This window comes from Martes martes (assembly GCF_963455335.1).
Source record: "Martes martes genome assembly, chromosome: 13".
NCBI classification, from domain to species: Eukaryota; Metazoa; Chordata; class Mammalia; order Carnivora; family Mustelidae; genus Martes; species Martes martes.
Genome location: NC_137901.1, coordinates 51,988,346 through 52,010,367, shown reverse-complemented (window position 1 = coordinate 52,010,367; position 22,022 = coordinate 51,988,346). Strand labels below are relative to the sequence as shown.

General features: G+C 35.2%; 1 protein-coding gene across 1 annotated transcript in view; it reads right to left on the bottom strand.

Annotated features, from left to right (window-relative positions):
• Positions 1 to 22,022, bottom strand: part of SMCHD1 (structural maintenance of chromosomes flexible hinge domain containing 1) — a 144,587-nt gene that overhangs the window by 10,219 nt on the left and 112,346 nt on the right. The window contains exons 42-46 of the mRNA XM_080821520.1: positions 21,379 to 21,569; positions 17,776 to 17,885; positions 17,441 to 17,511; positions 10,386 to 10,557; positions 1,147 to 1,305 (exon numbers count right to left, since the gene is read on the bottom strand). Of these exons, the coding sequence (XP_080677646.1) occupies positions 1,147 to 1,305; positions 10,386 to 10,557; positions 17,441 to 17,511; positions 17,776 to 17,885; positions 21,379 to 21,569 (703 nt within the window). The remainder of the gene's footprint in view (positions 1 to 1,146; positions 1,306 to 10,385; positions 10,558 to 17,440; positions 17,512 to 17,775; positions 17,886 to 21,378; positions 21,570 to 22,022) is intronic.

Below are 22,022 nucleotides of genomic sequence, written 5' to 3'. Positions count from 1 at the left end.
GGTCATAGGGTAGTTCTATTTTTAATTTTTTGAGGAACCTCCACACTGTTTTCCAAAGTGGCTGTACCAATTTGCATTGCCACCAACAGTGTAAGAGGGTTCCTCCTTCTCCACAACTTCTCCAACATTTGTTTCTTGCCTTGTCAATTTTTGCCATTCTATCTCTGGTGTAAGTTGGTATCTCAATGTGGTTTTGATTTGAATTTCCCTGATGGCTACTAATGAACACTTTTTCATGTGTCTGTTAGCCATTTTTATGTCTTCTTTGAAGAAGTGTCTACTTATGTCTTCTGCCCATTTTTTGACTTATCTGGTTTTTGGGTGTTGAGTTTGAGAAGTTCTTGGATGCTAAGTGAAATAAGTTAAACAGAGAAAGTCAATTATCATACAGTTTCACTTATTTGTGGAACATAAGTAATAGCATGGAGGACGTTAGGAGAAGGGAAAAATGAAGGGGGAGAAATCGGAGTAGGGGACAAACCATGAGAGACTATGGACTCCCAGAAACAAATGAAGGGTTTTGGGGTGGGGTGGGGTGATGAGTTAGCCTGATGGTGGGTATTAAGGAGTGCACAGATTGCATGGAGCACTGGATGTTATATGCAAACAATGAATTATGGAACACTACATCAAAAACTAATGATGTACTGTATGGTGACTCAGAAAAAAATAAATAAAAGAATGAGATTATTATAAGAAAAGCAAATCTACCTTAATTTACAGAAAACAAATTAATAATACTGAGAATGCTTCCTACTATTCCTGCCAATAGAAAAGCCTAAAACCACTTATCAGATGGCTTGGAGGTGTGCCTGGGTGGCTCAGTGGGTTAAGCCTCTGTCTTCAGCTCAGGTCATGATCTCAGGGTCCTGGGATCAGGTCCCGCATCAGGCTCTCTGCTTGGTGGGGAGCCTGCTTCCTCCTCTCTCTCTGTCTCTGCCTGCCTCTCTGCCAACTTGTGATCTCTGTCAAATAAATAAACTCTTTAAAAAAAAAGACTTAAAAAAAGAAAAAGATGGTTTGGAGGACAAGAGTGTCAACTTAAGTCATGGATCATTCACATTCTTTCTTCTTGGAGTTCAACTCTAATCATAAATATTTGTCTTCATGAAGAGAAAACAGAAGTAACAAAAAGCAAGCACAAACCTAGTTTCTGTTCAATTAGTTTCAGATTTTTCTCTTGTTCATCAAGTTCTTGTTTTTTCTTCTTCATATCAGGAGTGTGAAGGTACTCTAACTGACGGTTAAGGTCCTCTATCGCACTGTTCAATTTGTTCACAGCAGTACGATACTGTTGAAGAAGATCTGCAAAGAAACCAAAGATGTCTGATTAAAATGACTGATATTCTATCAAGTCAGTGTTTAAGGAAAGAAGAATTAGCAACACTGGGTATTATGTTATAGTAATATGTGGGAACTACTTTAAAAGCCACAAGACTTTGCTCAGGGTAAACAGACAAAATAAAAATGCTGCTTAGATCCCAGCACAAAATCAGTGCTTTCTAAATTTTAATTTTTTTCAACTGCTTGACTTTAATACACTTCTGTGTCAGGAAAGAGCTTTCTATGTAAAAGTGCCCTGTGAATTGGATCACTCTCTCAGTCAATGTTTACATTCTGTTTGATATTCATCATTCAATGTAATTCCATACAGTCAAGTTGAGGGGGGTGGCAAATACATTAAATACAGCACTGCTAGAGGCATCTGGTTTAGTTCAGTTGGTGGAGCACGTGACTCTTGATCTCAGGGCCATGAGTTTGAGCCCCATACTGGGCACAGAGATGACTTAAAAAAAATTTTAAATATAGTATTTCTCAAAAATCACTACTTCCAGCAGATATGACCATTACCTTAAACAAAGCTTTCAAAAATAAAATACTTAATTTTCAAAAAGCTTAACTTTCTATAAATTACAACGTCTAAAAATGTATTACGGGATTCAGGTCTGAGGCTATTTTTTGCCTGTTTGATTAGACACTAAATATTAAATGCAGTGGCTGTACTCTAATTCAGGGGTCAGCAAATTAGTCAATGGACAAGAATGCTTTATACAGTTTTAAATGGTTACATTCTAAACGTATAAATACCCTCATAATACGCTCAATTTTGCCTCCTGGCTCACAAAGCCTCAAATTTTACTATTTGGCTCTTTGACACTCTGGTCACACACAAAGATGATCAATATGCATGGGAAAGGACATACAAACACCAAATATTTAACATATACACTAGCTTACATATAAAACTGTGGAAGAAATTATTTAAAAGTTTGAGTATATTAGATATAACATGAAATATAAGATGAAATCTATAGTTTTTAAGGGTCAATAAGAGAACTAGCATTCTGATGAGTGAGCAAATAAATACACACTCACATACATCTGTGTACGCTCATGAATATATTCATATATTTAAATACAAATTCTACATGTAACTGAGCAATGACAAGGTCCTTATGATCCTTAATTCTTTATGACTCTTTGAGAACTTTTAAAGGTAGAAAAAAAATGTTAGTTTTCTTGTCTGATGTGGTACTTCTAATTCCATAGTAATGTATTGTTTTCTTACTTTAGTTTATTCTTTACATAGTGAAGTGCATTCTTTACATAGTAAACCACTGCAAAACAATACTTATTTTGTGTGTGAATGAGTTAAGAAATTATGTCCAGACCTGTGTAACAGTGATGCTGTCCTTCTTCAGAAGATAATACACAAAACATTAGGCAATTAGGGCTAGATAGCCTATTTTTTAAAAAAGTTTTTATTTAAATTCCAGTTAACATACAGTGTAATACTAGTTCTGGGTGTACAATATAGTAATTCAACCCTTACAGACAACACCAGTGCTCATCCCAAGTGCATTCCTTAATTCCCATCACTATTTAATCCATCTGCCAATTCCCTTCCCCTCTGGTAACCATCAGTTCATTCTCTATAGTGATAAGGCTGATATCCTGTTTCTTAATAAGTTAGTTACAAGGTTCTTCCACCTTTAAATACTCAAGAAATTAGTATATTCAAGCACTTTAATAGACAGTGGTCCTGTTATTTATAAGCAGAAAGATGGAATGTTAAATATTTCCCATTAAATGCAGCACTAAGAGTAGGTTCATATTTTATACATAAGATAGACAGTAGCAGTTTTTTTGTTTTTTTTTTTAAAGTACTTTCTATGCCCAAAGTGGGGCTCAAACTCAAGGCTCTGAAATCAAAACTTGCATCTACCCACTGAGCCAGCCAGGCACCCTTTCGCAGCTTAACTTAATATGCCCTATTAACCCCCAATTTTTTGTACATGAAATGTAACTTCTATTTTCCGTGGTGTCTATAAAAGTCTTTCCTAACTCATTGAATAGAATTTTCCCAAAAAGAAAAATTCAAAATTCACAATTAATTTTGTTTGTAAACAATTTTGGATTTCATTTATATGTTGCCTGAAAATTTCAGTTACCTGGGGAAAAAACATGAAGCTTTACTGTGAAAACAGAAAAATACTTAAAAAAATTAATTCATAGAAAGGGAAGAAAGCTCAAAATACAATGTATTAATATCTGTATGATACATATTTGTATACTGACAAATGATGATGTAAGCAAAGCTACTAAAAATAATATAAAGGAATTGAAAGGAATCTGAAGGGCTGGTATTAGGCAGTATTTAAGGTTTGCTTAGGAGGCAGAAGCAACTTTTTCACTACTAGAAGATTCAAGCAGTTAGATGGGTATGCAGACTTTATTAAATATTTAGGTCTCTTCAACTTTTTTTTTTTAAGATTTTATTTATTAATTTGACAGAGATTTATTTACTGGACAGAGAGAGATCACAAGTAGGCAGAAAGGCAGGTGGGGGTGGGGGTGAAGCAGGCTCCCTCTTGAGCAGAAAGCCCGATGTGGGGCTCAATCCCAGGACCCTGAGATCATGACGTGAGCTGAAGGTAGAGGCTTAACCCACAGAGCCACCTAGGCGCCCCAAACTTTTCTGTTCTACATGATTCTTGGAATTTTATTAGGCAAAAACCTGATAAGCACTTATGACGACAAGGAAGAAAAAAGGGAAAATATTCTAGGACCTCTGGTTTATTTCAAAATAACTGACCTGGGGAGAGGAGGCCAGAGGCAAGTTGTGAGGTAAGAGGATTATGAATGAACTAAGAGTAGCTAGATGATAGGTCCGTGGGAGTTCACTGTTAATGCTTTATTTATTTCCGTAACAGAACAAACCAAAATATCCTTACCCTGAAAGCTATAGCAATTAAATAACAACATTAAGAATGGTTTTACTTAAAACAACAGCAACAAAATAAATGGATAGTAATAACTGAGAGGTTAAGCCGAATGAATTAAGCATGGTATAATAATCTCTAAGCTGGCCACACATATAATACATATTTGGAATATATGGACAAAATAAAAGTGTTAATGAGTTTGATGATGTCACAGTAATAAGCTATATATTAACTAATCATTTGTTATTTTAAAAGGATTTTCCTTTCCTCAGTTGCTATCAACAACTCTTTCTTCTTTCATATCTTGGCTTCTACAATGCCCAGAGTTATTTTAATACTTTTTGTTAAGAAGTATTTCTATATAAGATCTCTATAAAAAAACTTGGAATAATATAGAAAAGGAAGATTGGGGGGAAAAATCACTAGGTCTGTCCCCCGCTTTTTTTTTTTTAAGATTTTATTTATTTATTTGACAGAGAGAGACACAGTGAGAGGGAACACAAGCAGGATGGGAGAGGGAGAAGCAGGCTTCCCGCTGAGCAGGGAACCCGACAAGGGGCTCAATCCCAGGACCCTGGGATCACTACCTGAGCCAAAGGCAGATGCTTAACGACTAAGCCACCCAGGTATCCCACCTTACTTTCTTATTTTTCACTTCCCAAAGTTCACAGGTTTAATTTTTAACATATAAGATATTTGCATGTGTATGTCCTAACCATCTTCAACATTGTAATAAGCATTTCCCAGATTCTAAATTCAATTAAAGCATTTAACATTTCTAATGTTTAGCCTGAAAAACAGTGCTATTTTCAATATTCATTTGAGTTAAAAAAAAAGTCTTGTCTATATGTTGGATGGTTTACTTAAGCATGTTCCCCAGAAGACCAATTACTGGTTCAAAGAACATGATTTATTAAAAACAATTAGAACCACTTCTGATTATGAAAAGTGACACATACTGTTGAGTCAGATCTGGAAAAACATATAGAAAAGGATAATGGAGAAGAAAATTACCTTAATTATGTAATCCAGAAACAAAACAGTTTTCTTTCTACTCTTTCACTTTGTCATGCAAATGAATACATATATTGTTTCAAACTTGGGAAAGTTCTCTAACCTTTGTGAGCCTCAACATCCTTATCAAATGAGGGCAGCAGTAAATGAAATCATTCCAGTGACAAGCTTAATAAAGTATCCAATACATAATTAAGCCTTCAAATACTATTATCCTACTGACAACTGCTTATTTATATCATCTATTTTTCTATAATCTTTGCTTTTTTTTCTTGATTTTTAAGGTTGTTTTAATAGTAATGGCTATAACACCTATTTCTACCTTATGTTGCAATTTTTCCCAGCTTGTCATTTGCCTTTCTATATTCTCCAAGGTGCCTTAAAATTGCATGCAAACTTTTTAAAAAAAGTATAAATTATTTTCTTTGCTCATTTCTTTTAGTATTTTTATATCAAAAAACTCTTCTAATTTTGGATAGGGTCATCAAGGAAGTACTTTCTGAAGGTAGAACACTAAAGACCAGACCAGAAAGAAATAAGTCAGCTACACACATATCTTGGGCAAAATCATTGTAGATAAGGCCATTAAACTATTCCTTTCAATATTAAATACTCATTTTCTATTTAACTGTGCCAAGAGCTTCCTGAACACAACTGAAGAATGGTAATATTAGTTTTCTTTTTCTGTACTATTTTATAAGATGATCTGGATATTCTCCATATTTATATTATGCAACAATTTAAAGTTTACTTAAACTTTTTGAACACTTCCTCAGGTAATGGTCTACCTAAGTTTTCTGCCTTATTTAAAGCAATTTTGTTTGCAATTTTCTACAATTTAGTCCATTTTATTTGGAGATGCTAAATATAGTTATAATATAAAAATCTAAGAAATCTCTAAGTCTGAATAGGATTTTCTGAGCCAATATTCCTCTTGTATTTGTTCTTGCCTAAAGACTGTCTCTAGGAATTATATACTCAATACAAGGTTCTTCTTTTTTCTAATTCATTTGGTTGCACTGTTTATTGAAATGTATTTTTCCCTGTCATTTGACTTGAATGATTAGTTTGCTTTCTCATTTACTAATAAAACGTTCAGCTTATAGATTTGATATTTGATCTCAGGTCTTCATGTCTCCTAAATCTAATATGTGATGCTCATTTAAACTTTTTCTTTTTTGACAAAATATTTTCTTCTAAAGGTTTGCTATTTGGGGTGGTTACTTTGGGAAGAAAGGAATAGCTATTTTTAGAGTTTCATTACATTATGCTACAAAAAACGCTGGGTAAGATCTGCTTTTTAAAATTTGTAGTCTCATTTTGCTGAGTAGCAATTTGGTCCTCTGAAATTATGGCCAATTTTTGTACGTACTCTATAAAGCCCTAAGAAAGTGCTGGTAATGCAACTTAATAGGTGATAATTCTTTATGTTTTTGACTAATAACCTGTCATGGAAAAATGGTTCCTCAATACAATACTTCTATCTCTATTATTGCAAGTTTAAAAATTCTGGTTCTGTATTTTATCGCATTGAGTTTATTAAGTTTTGTACTTGTGGTGTGGAATACATCTTTATCAAAATGAATTTATCTTTGCTCTTTTTTAGTGCCTTTACCTTGAGGTTAGTTTTGGCATTAATATTCATTACCGGTGATTTCTTCTAGTCAATGTTTACATGACATTTTTGTTAATTATTTACTTCACTTTATATTTTGTTTAGGAGATTCCTTATAAAGAACATAAAGGAGTGTCAGACATATAGCCTTTACATAAGAGATTCCTATTTTTTAGTTTACTGATCGTGTGGCACTGTGCAAGTCATTTAAATTCCCACAGTTTCTCTTGTTACTCCATCTAATTTTTCTATACTTCTGACATATATTGAGCACCCAAAAAATAAACAAAAAATAACAAAATTTTTATACGTCCTGGGACTAGATTTTTAAAATCTAAGTGTCTTTGCTTTCTAGTGAAAAATTTCATGTATTTACATGTTATTCAAGATCTTATTTTTAATTACCTTATTTTATAAAATGTACACTCATTTTTTCATTTTATGCTCTGATTTATTTGCTCATACCTCATATCAAATACTATAATGCAAAACACTATATAAATGATTACTTAGAAGACACTAGTAGACAATTTTTGTGGTGACAGTCTAGCCTAAAATTGCTTTTTCTTGGCAAACCATCCCACAATATACAAGAAATGTTTCTCAAAGCTCTCTTCTATCTGATCTTTACTATGGTCAACTGATTAAGGAGGGAATTTCCCTCTCCTAGGAGTTGTACAGTCTGAGCATGTTAAAAAGTGCAACTGAAGTCTAGGTGCAAGGAACTCAAGGTTGCTGAATGTCACAAAGTCATCCTTGATTTTGTCTTGGCTGTTTCCAATCTTTCAATCAGTGATTTCTTCCAGTTTCCTACCAGTGCATTCCTGTTTTGCTTAAAGTGGTCAGTCAGGGCTGGTTGCTATTGCTCACATTAAAAGCATTTTATATGTATCAATAATCTTGAATGATCTCATTTGATTTTTAAAATCATTTGTTTAGTATTTGAGTTTTTTTTTTTAAAGAATCTTTTTTTTTTTTTTAAAGATTTTACTTATTTATTTGACAGAGATCACAGGTAGGCAGAGAAGCAGGCAGAGAGAGGAGGAAGTAGGCTCCCCGCTGAGCAGAGAGCCCGTGCGGGGCTCGATCCCAGGACCCTGGGATCATGACCTGAGCCGAAGGCAGAGGCTTTAACCCCCTGAACCACCCAGGTGCCCCTAGTATTTGAGGTTTTTAAAAAAAGATGTATTTATTTGAGAGAGTAAGAGAGAATGCGCACATGCCGGGGAGAGTCAGAGGGAAAGAATCCCGAGCACACTACTTGCTGAGTACAGAGCCCAATTTAGGGGTTCAATCTCAAGACCCTAAGATCATGACGTGAGTAGATATCAAGAGTTGGATGCTCAACTGACTGAGCCACCCAGGCGCCCCTAATAAATGAGTTCTTAATGCTGATTCATTAGTCTGCATGTACAGCATATTTTTTAAGATATCTACCAAAAAGGACATGTAACTGTTATATTTTAAATCCTTGCATTATTTTTTAACTTTACATATTTGATAACCCAACAAGGGCACAAAAATCTTTGATTAAATGTTTTCTTCCCAAAACCTATAGATAATGCTGCACACTGTTACACTAACATTCAGATGCCCAGGGAAACTGCAAATTGTCAGTTGACAGCTGTGCATTTGTAAAGTTCCACAGGTAATTCTTTTGCTTGGGAACCACTGCCATAAACTATAGTGCTCGACTGATATGGGTTGAAGCTTTTTATGTTGATTCACTAGCCCTGAGTGAATTGTTTCTCTTTTTACTTTTTACAGTTTGTTTAGATGTTCACTTACTGTCTACAGAGAAGATTTTTGCATGCACTCACTGACATCATAAGCAAAAGTATGAGCCTTTATGTCATACACAATTTTAATTTTCTGTGTATTATGATGTTTTGACATCTTAAAACTTTCTGGCTGGGTAAAGGCTGGCCCTTATGGGGCTAGCCAATTAGCTAGCATGCAAACTAACCAATCCAGAGCCAAACCACTTCTATCTGGCTTGTGCACCCCAAAAAGCAGTATTCCTTTGCCTTAATCATCATCCTTTGCCTAGAGACCATACCTACAGCCCACTGCCCACTAAAATTATTCAAACTAGTCAATCCTAAGCCATTTGCCCCATCATGCCTTTCCTTTCCTATGGAAACCTCAATAAAGGCTGTGGCCTAAGCACCCTCCTTGCTCTTATTTTTTTGCCTCCTCACCACATTTGTGTTTTTTTCCATGTGGCTGTGAGTGGTATAGTGTGCCCCCTGTCTCTAAGACCTATGAGTATACTACACTTTGTTTTTCTGAGCCTCTCTCCTGGGTCTCCTCTTACACCTGCACCCAACTGACCATATCATAAAAGAACACAAAACAACCCTCCCGCATCTTTCCCAACTATTAACTTTAAATATTTCTGGTGGCTCAAGTAATAATTCCAAGCTGAACACAATCCAAGTTTCTTAACAGCAGAAAAAACAAATAAACTACAGTATATTGATATGATGGAATATTATCCTGTCATGAAAATAAACAATCACATACAGAGTGTTGCATGAACAAAGATACACAAAAAAGTATGCATTGCATGATTCCATTTACATAAGGTATGAAAACAGACATGCTGTTTTAAGTCAAGGAAGTTGTTATTCTTTCAAGAGGAGATTGGGCAGGGACAGGAAGAGTGCATGAGAGACTTTCTGTGGGATCGATCATGTTCTATACCTTAATACAGGAGCAGCGCTCATTTTGTGAAAATCTACCAAGCTGTGTGTTTATGAAGTGTACACTTTTCTATATGTATATTCTAAAGTTAAGAAAACACGGTATACAGATACAAGAGAATATTATTCAGCCTAAAAAGAAAGGAAATTCTGACATATGCTACAACATGGATGCACCTGGGAGCCATTATGCTCAGTGAAATAAGCCAGTCACAAAAGGACAAATACTTTATGATTCCACTTTTAAGAGGTGCTTACTGGAGTAGTCAAGAATTTTTTTTAACGTTAACAATGACAACAAACTACTTTCTTGCTACAAAAGTAGATACCCAAGCATATTAGAACTATATAAAAGTAGGACTCTAAGTTATAGCCTGTAGGGGACCTACTGTAAGGTATCTGCACTTCAGAGCACAGATGTAGAGGCAATTACACTGGCTGCCTAAAAACAAGGGGACAGGCCTGCAGAAGGGAAATTGGGGGAGGGAGTCACATGTCATGCACTCTAAAATTAAAGTTCTTAGTTGTAATCTAGACAGATACCAATTTTAATATAAAAAGAAGTATGATGATGTGATGAAATACTAACCCATTCAATAAGGACAGTATTTTCTTTATTTCAAGATAAGAAGAATGAAAAAGAAGGAAAACCTACTTCTATATAATCCCAAACTACCTGATACAAGAGAGTTCAAAGTATTGGACAAAAACATTATATTCATATTTTTACTGGTTAATTTTTCATGTTAGAGTATCAATACACAAGCCCCAGACAAAGGACTGAAATCAAATGAGAAATTTTATTTAATTAGTTATTCAACCTACCTATTTGTTCCCCTAAGACCAGGCACTGTTTTGGTATTGGAGCTCCAAATACCATTCCCCGAAGTTTATCCATTGGAGGAGCTTTATTCTGAAGGCCCCCAAACTTTCCGTTACTTCGAATGCGATCTCCATCTCTGGTGAGCAGTGTAGGACAGTGTGTAATTTTAACAACCTATTGTAAGCAAATGAATATTAATTAGTGAGCCTATAAAATGTATTTCAGTTGTTCTAAGAAAGGGGAAATCACTTAAGGGGTTCTGAGGTTAGAAATGACATGATCATGCTAGTATGTTCAAAAATAAGCTAGTGAAAATATAAGATGAACTGGGGTAAAAACCCAGAGGCAGCGAGATGAATTAGATTACTTCTTAAGTGTCAGCCTAAACTGGAATAGTGACAATGCAAATGGAAACAGTCAAACTGATGGCTGAATTGGTAAGACAAAGGAAGAGATAAGCCAAAGAGCTCCCTGCTCTGAAAATCAGGCAGTATCATTCTTTCAGTTTCCTTCTATTACATAGGTAAAAGTTTTCCAGATGACCAAAGGAGAGCAAAAAGAGAATACGAGCCTAAAGAAGACAGATGGAAAAGTACAGGGCTGAATCTTTAGAGGATAATACTATAATTTCAACTATGGGAAGAAAAAAGAGCTAGTAACATCATAGATGGGAGGACTAGAATTATGTAGTAAAGCCTAAGTCATGGAATGGGAAGTACGAAGGGTCAGTGAAGAATTAGATGCTTCAGAGAAGTCAGAGAATAAAAGAAAGACACTGGATTTAGTATTTCATGATCTTTAAGAATGGTCTTCCAAAAAAGGTTTAGGAAATAGACAAAAATAAAATGTAAAATGAGAGAAGTAGAATTCAAGTAAGATCTTATCACTACTCAAACTGTTAATACACACCACACTGAATGTAGGTAGAGCTAGGGAGAAAGGTCTTCTTGTATTAATCTTTTCTGGGACAGCACATCTCAAAGGAAATGTAGTTAAGTATTAAAAAGCTTAACATTTTGCATGACCCAGCAATTCACTTCTAAGAATTTATTCTGAAGGAAAATCACAGATATGAACAATGTGCACTCATTGTTTTGATAAAAGATATGAATGTTGCATGTCTCAACATGTTATATAAATTAGGATACATCCACACAATGAAACAGAACATATACATTAAAAAATGATTGAAGAACATAATTTAATAATATGTAAAAATACCTAATTCAATCTAATACTGGGGTTAGTCTCTGAATTATAAAAATAAAAACATTAAATTTGATTTTTAATAATGAAAAATAGTAGTAAATGAAAAAATAATATAAAATCATGACTAGTATTTATTATTTTAATATAATTTCAAGGTACTTTACAAATGTTTTCCCATTGAAGTGGATACTTTTTAAAAAATTTAAATAAAGGGGTTCCTGGCTGGCTCAGTCAGTAAAGCATGGGACTCCTGATCTTGCAGTTTGAAGTTTGAGCCCTATGTTGGGTGCAGAGATTACATAAAAATAAAAAAATCTTAAAAAGAAAATTTAAATGCAATAAGATGCTTATTTGAAGAAAATCTGTGGTGAACTCTTTGGTGAAATCAATCTTTTTGTTTTACTATAATTTTGTTTTTCTACAAACAGTCACATCTCATTTTAGTTTTGTTTTGGATTTATATGGTTTTTAAAAGTGAACATTAAAAATACAAAGCGGAGTCATGTACTATCCATTTATTAGGACTCAGGCAATGTTTTTAAGCATCTGATACCATCTTAAATAACATACATACTCAAATTTATTTTCTGACTTGTCCATTCTCTTGTTAACAGATGAGTTACAAGCCTCCAATAAAAAGGAGAGTTTGGCTCCCTTCTACAACAATTCTGCAGATATTGTTCATGGATAGTTTCAACTCTCAAAGTATCCTTCATGGATAGTTTCAACTCTAAAAGTATCCTTCAATCTTATGGTTCTACCCCTCGAAGCACTCAATTAGGACAAAAAAAGGAATGACAGCTTTTGCAAATTCAGTGAGTGAATAATAGTCCTACAGGTCTGGGAAATATCTATTCAAAACTGCTATGGGGACTAAGAGGTGGTGGCATAAACTACGGAGCTGACAGGCTGAAGTAGTATAAATATGAAGTATTCAGGAAGAGAAAACAGTATCTAACACTAGCAAAAATAAAGTTACAAAGGGATGCCATAAAAGCCTTCTCTCAGAAAAGCTTTAGAAAAGTACTTAACTGGTGGAATTATAAGACTTGATTCAAAACTTAGGAAGGAAAGCAATCAGTATTTGCTACACAATTCTGAGGAACAAATACTGTCCCAGCTTTTGTCACATACACTCTATTACATTCTTGTTTACTTATTTATTTTTTAAAAAGGTTTATTAATTTACTTTAGAGACAGAGTGGAAGATCTAGCAAGGGCAGAGAGGAGCCAAGGGAGAGAATTCTCAAGCTGACTTCACGCTGACTGTGGAACCTGATGTGAGGCTTGATCCCATGATCCCAGAGACCATGACTTGAGCTGAAATCAAGAGCTGGCAACTTAACTGACTGAGCCACCCAAGTGCCCCTATATTTCTTTTTAAAGCTATGGATTGGTGTCTTTTCATCAATTCTAACAAGTTTTCACCTATTAGATTCTTCAGATACTGCCTTATGATCCTTTTCTCCCTCCACTCTAGTAGTCTGATTAGATTTTATTTTCTATTTGAGATTTTCACATTCTGTCCTTCAGAACTCTCAACCTCCTCCTTTTCTTACTTTCCCTCTCTCTGGGCTGCAGTCTGAACAGTTTTTCTGCTCTACCTTCCAATTCACTAATTCTCTCTTAAGCTATTTAACCTTCCCAGTGAGTGTCTTATTTTTTTATGTATATTTTCTAGTTTTAGAAGCTCTATTTATCTTTTCAAGTCAACTTGGTCTTTCCTCATTTTCAATACTTTTCTTGAATTGCATTAAACATACTCAAACATATTGGCTCTTATGTTCAATATGGAAATTATTTTAGGTATAAGATAAAGATGAATTCTTCCACAGATAATATGTGTTTCCTCCAATCAGGTATCTAAGGACACTACCAGTCTAGCACCATGTGAAACCCAATGTTTACCTTGAAATTTTTCAGACCACCCAAGTAATATGAATGCAGGTTGCAAACAGACAAAGGCCAATTTATTGATATTGATGAATGCTTTAGGAAACCAATTTATTGATATTATTTTTTTCCTTCTCCTCCTAGTGCCAAGGTTCAAAAGAGGAAATTTTCCTGCAATCTCCAGGGGCACTTGGGAGTTGAAATGGAAATGGCAAGTTTTTTGTTCAACTTACACTAAAGTTTAGCCCTTTGGGTGATCTAGTTTATTGGGAAAGGGATCTTTTATCAGATTCCCCACTCTGGTTAAAGCCCTGGGTTTTGTCTCCTACCTTCTGAGCCTCTCAAAGGAATGAAAACTGATGCTCAATTTCAATTAGTTTGACAAATGTTCTCTAACCAAAACCCGGCTTTAGTGTTCTACTTACCTCTTTCAGTTCGACCATCACTTAGAAACCTTACCTTTTTGCAGACATTAAGATGCATATCCTACTGTTACATAGCCAGAAATAGCTTTTCAGTTCATCTCTGCATGAATTTCCTGAGTTGTCTAGTCCATCTCTGTATAACCCTCAGTGCCTGGGACTGTGCCTAATAGTGTGCTGGAGCCAGCGAATACTGGACCATGGTGAGAGCCTACTCTCCCAAACACCTCATTCAATGACTGCATATAGGCAGGTGGAAATCAGATGTGATAGAAGACTTACACCTTGGGCAAAAGCTACAAATCAGGTTCCTACCACCCCATTCACTGGAGAGCCAATTTTCAACATGTAAATAGCATCCACTGTGTCTCAGTCAAGTGTTCAAATATTGACCAAACTAAGTAGAATCTTCTAGATATTATGCAATTTGTTAATCCTGTCCTCATTAGTGAGATTTTCATCCTCTCCTAACAGATCCCATGTTGTCATGACATTTAATGGGTATGGTTTCTACTCCATAATTCAGGACATATAAATATGCTAATCACTACCAGAATATAGTAGCTTCTCTATCTACAACTGCTTTCTGGCATAGTACATTATAGCCATTATTAGCTTCCCATGGAAACACTCATGAAGATGCCAAATACTACTCCTCAATTAGGTGTATTATTTGCAAAAATCTCACTAATTTAGCTCTTCTAAATCAGGGCACATTTATTTCTTCCTCTTAGCTAGGTCCAAAGAAAATCTTCTCTGACAGTTCTAGTTCCACCATAAGTTGGTGTGATTTGGTACAGATTCTTTATTTGTTTTGAGCTTAAAGTTTCTCATTTAGAAAGTGAGAGTATATTATCTCTAAAGTATCCAAGATTCTAGCACACACTATTTATAGATACTGGCTCATATTTTAAACTGGTCTCTGTCTTCCCTTACATAACCACAAACATTCTTACTCATTTTCAGTTAATTTGCAAGCCTATGTTTTTCACACATGTTTATCACCTAGTAATTCCAAGCTCCTAATACTACACTTATTAAATGTAATACTTCTTGTGTATTAAAGAATTCAAGACCCCTGGATCTCAGATAAAAAGATAACGTTCCTTTACTGAAATTTTACCATATTCCAGGCTCTTTGCTTAACGCTTTATATGTATTATTTTATTCAACCTCTAGAACAGCCCTCTGAAAGGCCACCCCTTTGGAGTAGATTTCCTTTTTTATAAGTAGTACAGAAGTGATAACCCTTAGTATATCCAACAGTATACAACATATTTTTCCAGCCTGTTTTAAGTACATAAACTCATATATTTTTAAATTAAAAATTTTATAGGTTACACATAATGTTACATTAGTTTCTGGTATATCACAATATAGTGATACCACATCTCTGCAGATTATGCTATGCTCACCACAAGTGTAGCTAAAATCTCTTACCACACATAACTATCATAGTATAAGTGACTATATTTCCTATGCTGTGTCTTTTATTCTCATGACTTACTCAGTCCATAACTGAAAGTGTGTATTTCCCACTCCTCTTCATCCATTTTTCCTGTCCCCTCCCTACTATAAGCTTATTTTTTTTTAAAGGCATCATCTTATACACAATTTTGAAACTTCAAAAAATATATTTTGTACACCTTCCTTGTTAGGAAACAGAAATTCATTATACTCTTTTTTAACAGTAATATAAACTCTACTGTATAAATTACTACAATGGAGTTGTCCAATCCTAAATGATGAACATTTAAGACTATTTCCAAAGTTTCCCATTATAAATTCTTTTACTACTCTGATATTCTTACATGTATCTCCACATACTTGTGGGAGTGTGTCTGTAAGATAAACTATTTCAGTACCTTGTGATGGTATAGAGATGACTGCAAATTCTTTGCGCCTTCTCCCATGGGGAAGAGAGAGTGTATTCCTACCTCTCCACATACTCCTTGGATCTGGGGTAGCCAGATTTTGACCTGTGAAATTTACTTTCCGTGGCTAGGATGTGAGAGACCTGCAGCTTCTGTCTTAACTGCTTGGAACACCCCTTATTAAAAACCAGGTGCCATCGAAAAAGCCTAAGCAGTGACAAGTAGAGACTCACATGGGAAGATCCCAAGTTGGTCAGCTTATAGCTCCAACTGAGTGCCTAGGCAGCAGCCAGTATCAACTGGTCAGTAAGAGTGGGAGATAAACAAAAATGGGAACTAATTTCAAGGAAATTAATAATAATAAAGGAAATTAAAAAAATTTTGAGGAAATATTTCTATGCCTGGATGTGCAGGGTGATTTTCATCTCCAGCCTGTTCAGTGACCAAAATGTTCTTGAAAAAGAAATGGAGAACCTCAGAACTAAGATAAATCCCACTCCCCAGCCAGTAAAATGTGAAATGAAGTCAAGGATGTCTCTTTGTTAAGACCTCAGATTTAAGGCACTATTTCCTAGATTCTCTGAGGTAGACAAAAGTTTCTAAAAAAAATTACTAATGGCACTATACCACAGCCCCCTGGGGAGGGGATGTGTTTGAGAACAGTAACCCTGAGTCTGAGTCTCTGGCCAGACTCGGCTGAATTCCCAGAAAGTAACTGGTACCAACTGCCAGCTGTGTGAGTGAGGCACTTTGGAGTTCCCACCATCCCAAGTGTAACTAGCCAACACTGCAACTAGCTAACACTACTTGGAGACAACCACAGAGACCTAAGAACTAAGATGTTGTTATTGTTTAAAGCCAGTAACTTTTGTGGTGTTTGCTAGGTAGCAATAGATAACTGAAACACATCACAAACTGCTCTTCAAAGTAGTTATGGGTTAAATTTTGTCCCTCAAAATTCCCATGTTGAAGTTCTAACCCCTCAGTTCCTCCAATTGTGACCTTATTTAAAGACAGTGTCTTTACAGAAGTAATCAAATTAAAATGAGGTCATAAAGTTAGGCCCTAATCTAATAAGTGGTATCTTTATAAAAAGGGGACCTAATAGGCATACATGTGAACAGACACAGGGAGAAGATGCCCATTCACAATCCAAAGAGAGAGGCCTGGAACAAATCCTTGCCTCATAGCCCTCACAAAGAATCAACCCTGCCCAGACCTTGAATTTGGATTTCAAGGCTCTGGAACTGTGAGGCCATCAATTTCTATTATTTAAGCTACTTAGTCTGGGGTACTTTGTCATAGCAGCCCTAACAACTAGTAAGTAAGGGTTACACCAAAGTACATTTCCATAACATTATCTGAGAATAATCTTTTTCCAGTAACATTATCAAAAGCAGATCAATTGGCCTGGAGTTTTAGATAATTTCAAATCCCAAAAACATGTCTCATTTAAATTTTTTCTTGGCCCATTCATTCCCATATTGTGCCCAGTTTTATACTGTTTGTCAATCTGTAGGATGTAAATTGGTTTTGATAAGGATAGTCATCTGAATATTATTATAAAATTATTTCAAAATAGGACCTGAACTTGTTAAACTTTAAAAACACACATTAAAATTAGAGCTACAAAATTAAAAAAAAAATTCAAATACATACCTCTTTTCTATAATGATTGGCAGCATCCAAATTATCCAAAATAATGGTGTCTCCTAACAGCATACCAAACACTAAAAAATACAATAAATTTTAAAAATTATGACATCTTCCTTGGTCATATTAAAATACAAACATATTACAAAATTTTCTTAGAATGGTAACATTAGAATTTTATTTCAATACTTTTCTCTAACAAGAAAAAATAAGAGATTAAAGTATTAATAAAACTGTAACTTATAAAATAAATAAGAACAGAAATTTCCATAACCAGTAATTTGTATATTTGGATTGTAAGTGTAACGTCTGTATTAGAAAGTCATCATAATTTCCTTTACCTGTTTCACAATGTTCTACATTATCTGGAAATGTTAACAAATCTCGAGCAAAGACTGGATCTCCAATAGGTTTAAAATACAATCTTCCATTTCGGTAATGAGGTAGAGGTCTGAGTGAAAAGAAATTTTAAAAATATATTAAAACAAATATATATATATATATTTTTTAAGATTTTATTTATTTATTTGACAGATGGAGATAACAAGTAGGCAGAGAGTAGAGAGGCAGGCAGAGAGAGAGGAGGAAGCAGGCTTCCTGCTGAGCAGAGAGCCCGATGTGGGGCTCGATCCCAGGACCCTGGGATCATGACCTGAGCCGAAGGCAGAGGCTTTAACCCACTGAGCCACCCAGGCACCCCTAAACACATATATATTTCTAATTTAAAAACACAATATAAAAACATATGTATATATTGTTTATCATTATTGTGATCATTGAAATCAATTACCCATCCACAAGTAACACTCCTAAATGATTAACTATTATGCCCTTCAAAATGAGAATATTTACTATATAAGAATACCTACCTGGTTTTATCTGTTCTACTAAAATCAATACAAACTAACAGCTGTTGAGTTTGAGAAGGGAAAAAAGAAAAGCAGCCTCTAAAGCTGGCCCTAAATGGGGATGCCAATAAAATGACTACCTCATATGGAGAATGGCCCTAGCATGGACAGGGGAAGAGGCAAGCAAGGAGAACACAGAGACCCATGTGAGGGAAGTAAATGAGGTACTCTGGCTCCCTGTCCCTTCCCACAGAATATAGAATGACAACTGAAACCTAGAGACAACAATGGGTTTCAAGAGGTGGCGGCCAACTAGTGTGTCAGAACCTTTCCCTTCCACATGGCAGAGCTTTTCCCACACCTGGAAGTAGGGGTGCTAGAGGTAGAGTAGCTAGTGCTAGAGTAGAGGTAGCTCCAGGAGCTGGTTTAACTCAATCCCAGTAAGAGCCACAATACCAGGAACAGAAAGGATAGTGCAAACATTAGCACTAAATACCAAATCCAGACTTTCCTTAAATCAAAGATATTTAACTTGGTCTTCATGGATTCAACCGATCAAAGAAGCCCTCCTAAAGTGAAAAACTATTACACAAAAATTATTACTCTTAATGAACAAAGCAATTATGATCTGACTGGATTTCCCGTGTTGTTTAAAATGGGTAGTGACCAGTAGCAGGTGGGAGAGTTTAGAAGCATAAAGATTTGAGTTCAAATTCTGGTTATTTCCTCAAACTATTTTTAGATTACAAAATGAAATACATGTTAGTTTTCTAACACAGTAGACTCTTTAATATATTAAAGTTCCTATTCTCCTTAAGTCCCTACCCACCTGTAAAGCTTTAAGAATCTGAGAAAATTATCAATTAATACTGTTCTACATTTTATTTTTTTGTTTTGTTAACCATTTCCTTTCAGTCTTTTAAGGTCAAAATCAGATTATACGTAAAATACTTCTGAATTGGGATAAAAAATGCCTAATTAGTATGCATGGTTATTCCCTAAAAACATTTTAAAAACTAAATGAGGAAATAATTACTTAAAGAAACCAGATTTATATTAAAATAATAAAACATTCTAACTAGATAGTCTCTTACATTTCAACTTACTGGCAGTTCCTTCTCTACCTAAATGATGACAGCTTACTTCCCAGGATATAAACAGGAAAAAACACATGCATCTATACTCTTATTCCAAATTAAAGAGTTTCATATTTTATCAATGATACGGATCTCTTTCCTATTGTAAAAGCCAAAAATTTGCTTTGGGTTTGTATGTGCCTGTGTTAACTTATATACAAATAACATTTACTTAGCAAATTAAAACACAGCCAGCATTTATGAGTAAATACATTGAAATACCCACCTTAATGAAGTACACACATTTGTAATGAAGATAAAAATAATCTAGATAATTTGACTCACTGCTCAGTTTGTTTTAAGCATCTTTTATAGAAGCCATTTTATTATTATCTTTTTTTATATTAACATATAATGTATTATTAGCCCCAGGGGTACAGATCTGTGAATCGTTAGGCTTACACAGTTCCCAGCAAACACCATAGCACATACCCTCCCCAATGTCCATAACCTAACCACCCTCTCCTTACTCCCCTCACCCCGGCAACCCTCAGTTTGTTTTGTGAGATTAAGAGTCTCTCATAGTTTGTCTCCCTCCCGATCCCATCCCATTTTTTCCTTCTCTGCCTCCCAAACCCCCCACTTTGCCTCTCAAATTCCTCATATCAGGGAGATCATATGATAATTGTCTTTCTCCGACTGACTTATTTCGCTCAGCATAATACCCTCTAGTTCCAACCATGTCATTGCAAACGGCAGGATTTCCTTTCTTTTGATGGCTGCATAGTATTTCATTGTATATACAGACCACATCTTCTTTACCCATTTATCTGTTGATAGACAACTAGGTTCTTTCCACAATTTGGCTATTGTGGACATTGCTGCTATAAACACTCAGGTGCACATGCCCCTTCGGATCACTACATTCGTATCTTTAGGGTAAATACCTAGTAGTGCAGTTGCTGGGTCGTAGGGTAGCTCTATTTTCAACTTTCTGAGGAACCTCCATGCTGTTTTCCAGAGTGGCTGTACCAGCTTGCATTCCCACCAACAGTGTAGGAGGGTTCCTCTTTATAGAAGCCATTTTAAAATTAAGCACTTTGTTAACAGAAGACATACAAATGGCTAACAGACACATGAAAAAATGCTCAACATCACTAGCCATCAGGGAAATACAAATCAAAACCACAACGAGATACCACCTTACACCAGTTGGAATGGCAAAAATTAACAAAACAGGAAACAACAAATGTTGGCGAGAATCTGGAGAAAGGGAAACCCTCTTACACTACTGATGAGAATGCATGCTGGTAGCCACTCCAGAAAACAGTATGGAGGTTCCTCAATGTATTTAAAAATAGAGCTACACTACGACCCAGCAATTATAGTACTAGGTATTTACCCCAAAGACAGAGATGTAGTGAAAAGAAGGGGCACATGCACCCCAATGTTCATAGCAGCAGCGTCCACAATAGCCAAACTGTGGAAAGAGCAGAGATGCCCTTCAACAGATGAATGGATAAAGAAGATGTGGTCCATATCTACAACGGAATATTACTCAGCCATCAGACAGGATGAATACCCACCATTTGCATCAACACGGATGGGACTGGAAGGAATTATGCTAAGTGAAATAAGTCAAGCAGAGAAAGACAATTATCATATGGTTTCACTCATATGTGGAACAGAAGGAATAGCATGGAGGACCATAGGGGAAGGGAGGGAAATCTGAAGGGGGAGAAATCAGACAGGGAGATGAACCATGAAAGACTATGCAACCTGGGAAACAAACTGAGGGTTTCAGAGGGGAGGGGTGCGGGAGGATTAGGAAACAGGAGTGATGGGTATTAAGGAGGGCATGTGTTGTGATGAGCACTGGGTGTTATATGTAACTAATGAATCACTGAACACTGTATCAAAAACTAATGATGTACTATATGCTGGCTAACTGAACATAATAAATTAAAAAAAAGAAAAAGATATTTCAGAAAAAAACATTACTCCCACTTTTTTTTCTAACCTTTTCCAATCTGGAAGAGTCTTCTTATAAATAGAATCCAGGGGCAACACCTGCTGACGACCTTGGGTTTCATCATAGATACGACGTGCAGCATCAGTGGTCAGAGTGACAACACAGTCCATGTCACTTGCCAGATGCCAAGAAATAACCATTGCAGCTCTATCATCTTCAATTTGTGCCAGGTGTGCAATCTATAAGCCATTTTTAAAAATTAAGTAAAAAACTTTTATATAGATAAAAATTTGATATTAAGTATCTTAAAAGCCCACATCTAAACAGCAAAAACTTTTCTGAAATACATGAATTAACAAGAAATTCTCAAGCTGTAGAAACATACTGGCTTGAATAGTAAACATCTATTTTGCTATAAAATTTTGGAAAAACTCTTCTACAAATTAAACTCCTGTAAATTTTAGAAATGAGCATGTAAAAATATTTAGAATGTTATCGGCTAGTTGATGATGTACATTTTTCATAGTTGATAGCTCTATTATTGAAATATGTCTTAATTGATAAAGTAATCATAAAATACATTTAAATAATATACACATTACAATAGACTGAAGATTAAGATTCAATTAAAAATACAGTTATATATCATACCTTTCTAAATAGATATCTTACTCTAATATTATAGTATTTCT